At 44.8% G+C, this 10,648-nt stretch overlaps 1 protein-coding gene across 1 annotated transcript; it reads left to right on the forward strand.

Moving 5' to 3' along the window:
• The first annotated feature begins 1,197 nt into the window (after positions 1–1,197).
• On the forward strand, positions 1,198–6,092 carry LOC135230266 (protein FAM170B-like). Its single transcript, XM_064279153.1, has 2 exons — positions 1,198–3,489; positions 4,200–6,092. The coding sequence occupies exon 1, from the start codon at positions 1,917–1,919 to the stop codon at positions 2,502–2,504; it is 588 nt and encodes a 195-aa protein (XP_064135223.1). The 5' UTR covers positions 1,198–1,916; the 3' UTR covers positions 2,505–3,489; positions 4,200–6,092.
• The last annotated feature ends 4,556 nt before the right edge of the window (positions 6,093–10,648 follow it).

Consider the following 10,648-nt stretch of genomic DNA (forward strand, 5'->3'; position numbering starts at 1 on the left):
GTATCATTACCTGGATCTTCTCCTCAGAAATCCACGATGAATTACCATTGCCAATTACTAGCTACACGAAGTTATTTTAATTCACATATATATACATATATACATATATCTTCAGTTTCTCTGCTATGCATTCCTTTCTACCCCCTCACCCAATTTCCAAAGTTCTAGTTAACCAGACCTTTTACTGGAGTGTCTATATGACATGGTGATTGTAGCTGCCATGACTCTGCTCAAGCTTTGCGCAAAGAAGAAGTGCATTCTGTCACTCTGGTTCCCTGATGCCCAGCTGACACAAAGTATTGCACAGTGGCGCCTTCTCTTACTCATTTCTCTTTTTTTGAATTTTTTTTTTTGTATTTAAAACTCAAGATATATGATGATTAAGTAATAGAAATGTTATAAATTTAAAAAGAAAAAGTATTGAGAGTATAAAGAGATTAAGAATGAGAGCATGAGATGAGACAGTGAAAGATTTCAGGCCCTTCCCGCCTCCCTGTCACAGCTGGCAACCCCCAATAATCTTCGGTTTCTATAAATTCGCTTATTTCATATAAGTAAGATCATACAGTAGTTGTCTTTTTGTGACTAACTTTCTTCAATCAGCATGATGTTTTCAAAGCCTAGCAAGAAAGAATTTTCAAATTCCAACTATAGCTAACCTCAGTTTCTGCTATCATTCCCAGTTCTCCATCCTTTCTCCAACTAGTGTACCCCCTTTGTCTTTTCTGTTGCTGCCCCATTCTGCCTTTCAGTGGCTGAGCCCTGCTTTCTGCTCCCTCCTTGGTCTCTGTATCCCTCTAACACACTGCTGGCAGGTTCTGTCTCTGGATCTTGTCTCTGGAGCTTTCCCTCCATCCAACACACACGACCTAGCTCTATCTCTTTCTGGATCCTGAAGTCTACAGTCCTTCCCACATATTCACAAACATACACAGACCTTTAGGTTGACATAGGCAACCCACCCAGACACAACCAGTCAAGGTGGTTGTGTGCTGGCTATCTGAGGTTTCTGGCATCAGGTTCTCAGATACGGACATCTCTTCCTGCTTCACGCTGAAGGAGTTTCTCTAGTAAGGACAAGGGCTTCTATTCTGAGAAAAGCAATTTTAATCCCCTACTGTAGCTTGGTTAAGAAGGGTACAAGAAAGAGGTATACATGTAAGAGTCTTAACTAAATATACGCATTCTTCTCTTAAATATAACTTCTCCGTAAAATAGCCTTTCAGTAAAAGAGGTTGAAAAGAGGTGAGCATTGCTCTCGTTTGAGTGCTTACACCCCAAATTTACTAAGAAAATCACCCTTATAGAAAACTTCTTTCAATGACGTCACACATTTATTATGAAGTTATAGGGGAATGAGGTCATTTCTAAGTTCCAAAGGAAAAAATTCATTGGAATTCAATAAATGTGGAATTAAAGAAAAATAACTTCTTAAAAAATGAACTACCATAAACAGTGCCACTTTACAATGGAGACTTTGTCTTCCACAGCAGTGCCCCCAAAGGGTGGTGGGTCTCTGGGGAAGAAGAAAGAAACCATGGGGTCTGCAGAGGTGGAGGATGTGGTGATGGAGAGGCCTCCAGGGGTCCCTATGACCAAAGCTTTGGGCTCACAGGTGAGAATAAGGACTCTGAAAGCTCAACTAAATCTACTCTCTATTCTCAGAGGTCTCTATCCAAGAGGAAAATGCCCAAGAGTCAACAACATCCCAAACAAAAAGTCAAAGCTCCAGGCACAGGAAGATTCCAAAACAATCCGAGAGCTCTTTTCCTTCATCTTCCACCAAGCAGACCTCTCACTCCTCTAGCTACGGGGCTACTTCAGAGAAGGGATGGGTCAGGTGTGCACATTTCACCCAGGTGCACACAGTCAAGGGGGTGGCGGTCGCCTGGCAGACCAAAACCTCCTTTGCACCCATGGGCAAGATGCCCCAGGTCTTTGAGGCCGAGCTCTCTGAGGAGAGCACCATCGGCTCTGCCCCCAGACTGGCCAACACTGAGTCCCTGGTCAGCAACCTGGAGCCCTGGCAGGAGGAGCCCCAGACCTATACCCAGGAGCCCACCGACCAAGAGGAGGAGCATGGGGAGAGACCCTGCGCAGCCACCCCGGAGTGGCTGGTGACCCGTGAGCACGGCTTCCGCTGCGTGGCCTGCTGTCACGTGTTCGAGTCCCGGGAGGCCCTGGTTGCGCACGCGGCGCATGCTGTGAGCCAGGGCTTCAGTTGCGGGGTCTTCTTTGAAGAGCTGCTGGAGAGGCGGCTGCCAAGCTCAGTCCAGCGCAGGCCCCAACGCTGCCACCAGCTGGCCAGGCGTTACCTGATGGCCTCCAAGAAGAGGGAGGTGAGGGAGAAGAGAGCGGTCTGCAGGCGCCTGGAGGAGGAGCTGGAGAAGCAGAGAGAAGAACTGAAGAGGCTGAGGCACCAGCTGGACAGGCTGCAGAGGCAGGCCAGGCTGCAGAAGGCGCACCACCAAGGCCAGAGGGGGAAGCGCCTAAAGACCTGCTAGCACCCTGGGACTAGGAGGAGCAGGGCCTTTGGGCTGGAAACACGGGCCCTTCAGGAGAGACCTCCATTCAGGTTCGTTTAACCCAGCTCCCCTGGAAGATCCTACCCTCCTTCCCCTCTGACCACCAGCCTTCCACCCCAAGGGCACAAAGAGCTCCAGCCCTGAGGGGGATCTGGATGGAAGAAGCCCCAGATAGCTGACCACAGACACCAGGTCCCCTCAGAGACTCCCCTGGCCCAGGAGAGGACAGGACAGGCCTCATCTTGATGGTGAGATCTTGGGACCCTAGGGATGAGCACAGCATAAGTAGGGAAAGGGAAATGGGATTTCAGTGGGACTTGGGAGGCTAAGGGGGACCCTGTTGAGGTGTGATGGTGAAGGGGGTATCACTGAGTTCTTTGGAGGAGAAGGAATCAGAGAGATGGCAGGGTGTCAGGAAACCTGCCTGCAGGTGAGCAGTGGGCATAAAGCCCTAAACCAAGGACTCTGGGTCCCTTCCCAGCAGCATACAGGCAGAGAAAGAGGTAGGGCTTGGCAGGAGGAGAGGAGGGCCCGGTGAAGGAAAATGAATTCACCCCAGCCATGTCTTCTGGTCTCCTAGGGTGAATTTGGGGTTCTGATTAGGATGCATTGTTGTTGCCTCATTAGGGGAATGTAACTGGGAGATGGTGTAGAAAAATCCCCCTGGGTGTTAACCATTTCTGGATAAGAGTTGATCCAGCGCTTGCAGGGTATTTCTTGTAGAGTATGTCCTCGGGTAAGAGGTAGAGCTTTGGAACTTTTTCTTCTCCTTTAAATAAAGCTATGCATTCTGGTTCTTGACACGTCAATAAATCTTGTTAATTTTTTTTTCCCCCCTGTGGTGAAATCTGACCTGTCCCGAGGTCAAAGAACTGGAAGAAAAAGGCCCTCTGAGGTGAAAGAAGCAAAAGAGAGGAGAGGCTTCTGAACCTGGGGAGAACAGCGAGAACACATTTGACCAGAGGTATGGATGGAAGAGGCAAATTCAGGCCCAGACTCAACAGTGGACAAAAAAGACCAAGTCTCAGTCACAACATCAAATGCTAGGTGTGGGGAAGCCCTGGACATGACAGGGATGCATCCATCTCTCTGGGAGATGAGACCACAGAGGGCAGAGGAAAGGAGGGCAGGGCCTCTAGGATGGGCACCTCCATCCACAGGCTGTCCTGTGTGTATGCCTCAGAGTGACAGAGACAGCTCCTGTGAGGGAGAGGGCCACAGGCAGAGAAGAGCCAAGGTGTTCAGGCCAGGTAAATCCTGCAGTCTCCTAAGGATCCAAAACAAAAAATCAGAGATTCTCAGAGGTATCAGGGTGGGAGGGGCTGGCATTCCCAGGCTGGGGAGAGGCTGGCTGGGGAGGTGCTGCTTTCTGAAATCTTTTGATCAACGTCTTTCTTCTTAAAAGCTATCTTCCCAGTTGATGTCCTCTTTTATGCTCTAGGCTCAGACCTCAAAGGGCCTCGAATGCACAAAGGTGGGTTATACAGTGGGTCAAGGCAGGGAGGAAGTGGTACCAGCACATCCAGGAAAGAGAATTTTCTGGAGCGTCATGAGTTACCTAGTGAATCGCACATGGTGTCCAGCCTTCTACATTTAGCTGTAGACATGTGCTTGCAAGACGTGTTTGGGGGTTAATTCTACTGAGTTCCCAAAATTATTTTTGGTCATTTCCAGTTATAGAGACCAGAAGAGCTCATTGGTTCCAAGAACAAGAAGAAATGCACTGGATCTCATTATTACTGTCTGTGGTGTGCTCTCCTTCCAGTGATTAAAATCTTTTGTCTGTCATTATAGAAAATTTTCACCTATTTAAAATATCTAATGAAACACATTAAAATATACATGTATCTATGATGTTTATCAATTTCCAAAGTTCTGAAATTGTTTTTTATTACATTTGCAAGATTACAGATTTGTATGACAAAAAAGTTCCATCAGGGTCCCACCCTCATATGTAATTTGCTCCCACTCCCCCAAGGTATCCAATGTTAATAGACACATGTGTATCCTTCCCCACACCTCTCTGCGGGGACACATATACACAGTCACAGGTACACAAGTACATCTGCTGGGATGTTTGCTGTTATGGAGACTTCGTCTCACTCTACCCACATTGCTCTCGCCCCTTCTTTCACTTGACATGCTACCTTGATTCTCTGTAAGTCATTAGATATGGCACTAACACTATATTTTGGGGTCTTTAATTTACATGAATAATTTAAATAGATGGTATCAACTCAGTACACTTTATCTGGACTTCTACATGTTGTTGTTAGAAGCTATCAAGTCAGTTCTGACCCACGGTGACCCTAGGCACCACAGAACAAAACTCGGCCCCGTCATTGCAATCCTAATAATCGTTGCTATATTTAAGCACACTGTTGCAGCCACTGTATCAATCTCATTGAGGGTCTTCCTCTTTTTCCCTGGACCTCTGCTTTACCAAGCATGATGTCCTTTTCCAGGGACTGGTCCCTCTTGATAAGATGTCCAAAGCCATCCTTACTTCTAAGGAATATTCTGGCTTTCTCTGCTTAAGACAGATTTATTCGTCCATACATAACACTACTAATACGGAAGCATTATCATCCATGCTTTTTAAGTCCACTCTTCCTGCATGTTCTACTTCTCCTCCTCCTGTTCTTTCCCACAAGTGAATCCAAGGTAATTCAGGTTAACAATGTAGTAAGTCGTCTCTCCTATCCTTGCTTAAACAAGCACACACAGACATACATGTATCCTCATCTTATCATTTATACACACACATAAACATCAACAGGTATTCAAGCATATTCAAACAATTGATATTGTTTAACCCAGATGTGCTCATTTTATATACACTTCTCTGCACCTTGATTGTTTCAGTAATACTTCCATAATACTTCATAGAGAGTTCTCCCACTCAACTACTACAACTCTTTTTCATTCTAAGGACTCCCTGTTTTATTGATGATGTAGCTTTACCATAAGTTCTCTATCATTCCACCATCAATGGACAAAGTTTGGTCATATTAATAATAACTATCCTTTCTATAATATAGGATTTGTTTCTGTGGAATAGACTCCACAGAGTGAGATTTCCAATTCAAAGAATGTTAAAAGTACAGAGCCACGGCCATGTCTCTCCCCTAGAGGCTGCCATAATGCACCTTTCCAGCCACGTCTCAGGGTATCCTTCTCTCCACAGCCCAGCCAGCCATAGGTGGTGCTGATTTTCCAATTCTGCCAGTTTCACTGGCAGTTTGATATTTTCTTAACTTGGGCTATGTTTACTGGGCATGTGGATTTGCTCTGAATGAACTGTTTGAATTCACTGCTCATTGTTCAAGTGCTTAACTTTTATCCTTCTGTGTAAAATGGAAATTGTTATTAAGCCTTGTCCTCTCCATTTCACATGATTTTCCAAATCTATCATTTGTGTATCACATTTTTGCAAGTTTGACCCCCAGAACAATCACTTGAGTCAGCACCATTTATTAAATAAATATAATTTTCTTGAAATGCTACCTTTGTAAGTTATTGTGACTTCTTAACAGATTTTCTGTTTCATTGGTCTACTTGTCAGCTTCTATGCTATATAATATCAATTTGTTCTGTTACCCGAAGAGATAGACACCTGTTACTATCCTGCTTTTTCATGTTTTACTTTGGTAAAACCGCCCTGGTTTTGCAGCGATTAAGTGCTCAACTGCTAATCCAAAGAAAGTTTGGCAGGTCGGACCCACCAGGTGGCTCCAAGGGACAAAGACCTGGTGTTCTGCTCCCGTAATGATTACGACCTAGAAAACCCTATGGGGCAGTCAGATGGGATCGCTTTGAGTCAAAAATCGTCTCCAAGTCTCGTAACAACAGGAATATTCTTTGTTATCTACTGTACTATTTGTAGCATATGATTACTGTATACAGTTCAAAACAACTATCTTAATATTCCGGCTAGAAATGCATTCCACTTATGTATTAGTTTTAGGGACCTCCATTTAATTGACAAGACGTTCCGTTTGAAAATATGGCATATTTTTGCATATATTCAGGTTTCATTTTATGTACTTTAATACATTGTTTTCCCTCATAGAGGTCCTTTGCTGCTCTGGTTAAAACAATGTTTTGCTAAATATTTTACACTTTTGGACACAGTGTGGTACAGTCAAGTAGTAGGGGAAAGAGAACGGTCTGCCCTTCCCACCCTTGCCAATTTTAGACCCTTATTCTATACTGGAGAGAAACCATTGATTTTGATGCATTTGTCTTTTATGCAGGTATGTAATTATATCATCATTATTTTAAATATCTTTTAATACTTGTACTAGTTATTTAAATTTTCTAGTTTATTCCTTCACCTAAAAACTATGTTGAGTGATACCAAAATTTTTGTCTAGTTCCAAATTCATCAGAATGGGTTTAATATTTTTCCATTTATCTCACACCTGATAAGTTTGGGGATTTGTTATGCACCAATGGATAACTAATACTCTGAGCTACTGACCTTTATGGTAATCTACACACAACTTGTTTCTGACAGTTAAGTACTCCCACCTGGCCTCTGTTCAGCTGGGATACCATGATTTACATTGCTACTAGGCTGCCCAGCCTCCACTAAAACCTGAGCCTATAGAGAATTGTTCTTGTTAGCTGTCATCGAGTCCTTTCTGACTCATGACCACCCCATGTGGGCATAGTAGAAGTGTTCAATAGGGTTTTCAAGGCTGTGATCCTTTAAAAGCAGATCGTCAGGACTGTCTTCTGAGGTGCTTTTGAGTAGGTTCAAACCACCAAACTTTCAGCTAGTATAGAACACTTAACTGTTTGCGGCGTCCAGGGACCCCCTGCAAAGGTACATATTGGTAAGCTCCATGTTGCTGGTACTCCCCTCAGCTCTACATTCCTTATTCTTTTAGTGAAATGGGTGTCCTTCAGGACCTCCAAGAAATGGTCTTATAGAAGACTAACTCAGACATGCCCACATATTGGAGGCTTTTATTCCCTCTTCTAACACCTGACACAGTAGGTCTGGTATTTCGATTTCATAGAATGTGGGCCGCTGCCTTTTCCAAACTTTCAAAAGCAATCCCACAGCATATTAAACCCATTTCCAGAACCCTTGCTATGGCAATAAATCCTTGTCAACAAACAAAGTCTACATAAGAATTAGAGTGTTTCCTTGAATGGACAACATTTTACATGCCTCCATAAAGAAAATGCCTCAAGGGCAAAGTTTAAGAGTAAACCAAGGCATTTCCCATCACTCCTTACCTGAGAGGCTCTTCGTGAGGATTTCCTGACACACATGGCAAAGGACGTAGTAGACACTGCCTTCTTTTTTACCTCTTCCCTCCTAAACAAACAGAAACCTTTGCTAAGATGTCAGGTGTCAATTCCCAACTCCTCTTCTTATCCTGTATGTAAGTTCTGTAATGAGACCAGGACCCAGGCAGTATTTCCCATCTTTCAAAGTTTCGAGGTCCAGTGAAATCCTGTTACAAGTCACTAGATCAGCCCAGGAGCTGGAAGACTGAAATTCCTGGTCCTCTGACAAGTGGGAAGGGCAGGGTGGGATTGGGCAGAGCCTCCTTGACCATCACTTGCCCCAACAGGATCTGGAGGCTGCTTCATGTTATACGTCAAAGGCCCTTCCAGCCCAGTCGCATAAGAGCAGGGAAAGGCTTTTTCCATTGAAAGAAAAGATGGGCTCAGGAGCAGCAGGTTTGAGGCCATTCAGCTTCGGTCAGCTTTGCGGCTTCAGGACATCCTGGCCGCTGGTCACCTTCACAGCTGGACCTTTATACCTTTTCACCTCTCTCTCCCTCCCATTTTTCTCCCAGTACCATGGGCTGTGGCTTCTGCTAGTTTCAAAGATTTCAGTGTTTCTGTAGCTTCTCACCCCGCTCAGAGGAGGCAGGTTTGCAGGGTGTGAAGGACAAAGCCATAGTGCTGCTTAGGTGTCCTTCAACAGAAACCCTCCTGAGGTGACAAGCTGTCCTGACTGATCCTGAGACCAAGACAGAGAGAAACTCAGTGAAAGGGTCATTGGCTTCTGCAAGTGTCAGCGCTCTCAGGGTCATGTCCTGGGGTCATGCCCAATTGCAGAAAAAATGAACTGGCTCTGAACCAGTACACAGGCCCCGGAAGCCTCAGGAGGATTCTGTCTTAGTCTAACCCAGCACTGGGGAAATCCTCACGGGGTGGGAGCAGTGATATTCCTGGGATCTTTATTCTAAATTTTCAGAGCAGTTGATACAGTCTTGAGGTAGGAAAAGAGAAAGCTTGGGACCACAGGAGGGTGGCAAAAGAAGGAGCCTCTTATCATTCACTCCCTCTGGGATCTTGTTCAGGTTTTTTTTTTTTTTTTTTTTTAATGCAACTTGGGCTCCAGGCAGGCACTTATTGCTAAAGTTGTATTTCTCTGTTTTAATGTATGATATCTAAGTCAAATCTGGAGTCTGGAGCTCATTTTGATAATTCGTCTTTAGTCTGTGCAGACAAGAGTCCGCTCACACCCATAATAAGAGCAGAGGAAATAAATTCCTCTTGCTCCTCAAACTAAGAGTACCACACTTGGGGAGCTCTCCTAGGGCAGCGCAGGCGGTGAGTCCAGTCTGGGGCCCTGGGAGGGGGATGGGGTGGGTGCCAGGCAGTGTGGCTTCTGTGGCTTCACCTTCTCCTCCGGGAAGTGCATCAAGAAGGCCTCCACATTCGGATCCTCACGCTAACCACAAGTTCCCACCCTTCTGTGTCCACTGTCTGGACCCAAGTCCTCATATGCCTCCTCTGCCCTCCTATCCCATCATATGCGCTGTGATCAGGCTCAAGTGTGTACCCTGGGTCTTGCCCTCTATGGCCTTATGCTTCCCCTAGTTCTGTTGGGACCTGCCAGACTGGTGGGTCTGAGGTCCAGGTGGGGCTGGGTGGGCTGGGACTGTCACAAAAGGCTCCTGAAGCCAGCTCTTTCCTGCTCCCCGCCAGCTTGTGACAGGGCTGCCCGGGACCTCGCCCCTCCCCCAGGTGCTCCTCTCTGAGCATCCCTGCTGCCCCCTCCCCTAGTTCTTGAGGCGCCTTCTCTTGATGCACAGATGCAACTGGGCACCTCACCGCACTGAACCCGAAGTCGGTTCTCAGCTAGATTATAGACCTGAACCTGAAATGCACAACCTTAAAACCACGAGAACCAATAACTTGTTGTCATCTAATCCATTCTAACTCATAGGAACCATAAAGGGCGGGAGTAGAACTGCCCTATAGGGTTTCCAAGGAGTGCCCGGTGGACTTGAACTGCCAACCTTTTAGCTACCAGCTGTAGCTTTTAACCACTACTCCACCAGGTTTCTTAAAACTGCTAGATAGGTGTGAAATGAAAAAAGAAAAAAAAAGTAAATAAAAAAATTTAAGGAAAAAAAAACAATTACAGAATACGTAAAAGAAAAAAATAACAAAACAAAAAAACAACTACAAAAAAATCACATAATATGAGACTGTAACCTCACATTATGGACTCAAGGAGGCTGGGTTGTATCTTTCTTTGCAAATAAGTCTTAGATAAGGGAATTGGTACCAGGAGTAGATACACACTCTCACTTCAGGAAAATGGAAAATCTGGGATTAATTGACCTGGATCAGGTGGAAAACAGTGATAACAACATGATATTTAAAGATGAAATCCTAAAAGCCTAAAACATGCAGTGGAAATTTGTCTAAGTAAAGTAGCCTCAGAAGGGGCCTTTAATCACTACACAAAATGGGTCAGTAGTTCAAGATCTCCCTACAAAGATGGAATCAACTCGATGGCCAACCGGTTTTGGGTTTGGTAGATCACTTTTAGGCAGGTTGCAGCAAACACGCAAAAAACAGATCATTTCAATCTTGTACACAGTCAATAAAGAAGAGAAAACTATGAGATGCTTCCCAACTTGTTCCCTAAGGCCACTTTAATATTGATACCAAATTAGAAAAGGAAGGTATAAGAAGAGTTACAGGACAAGCACACTAAGCAACTGAGATGCAAAAACCTACATAAAATGCTGGCAAAGAAATCCAGCAAGGTATAAAGCATGTAATACGCCATGATCAAAGGGGTTTATTTAAAGGATGCAAGCTTGAGTGAACATTAAAGGTTTAATAATTTAATTCAC

Source organism: Loxodonta africana, unplaced genomic scaffold, assembly GCF_030014295.1.
Source record: "Loxodonta africana isolate mLoxAfr1 unplaced genomic scaffold, mLoxAfr1.hap2 scaffold_95, whole genome shotgun sequence".
Lineage (NCBI taxonomy): Eukaryota > Metazoa > Chordata > Mammalia > Proboscidea > Elephantidae > Loxodonta > Loxodonta africana.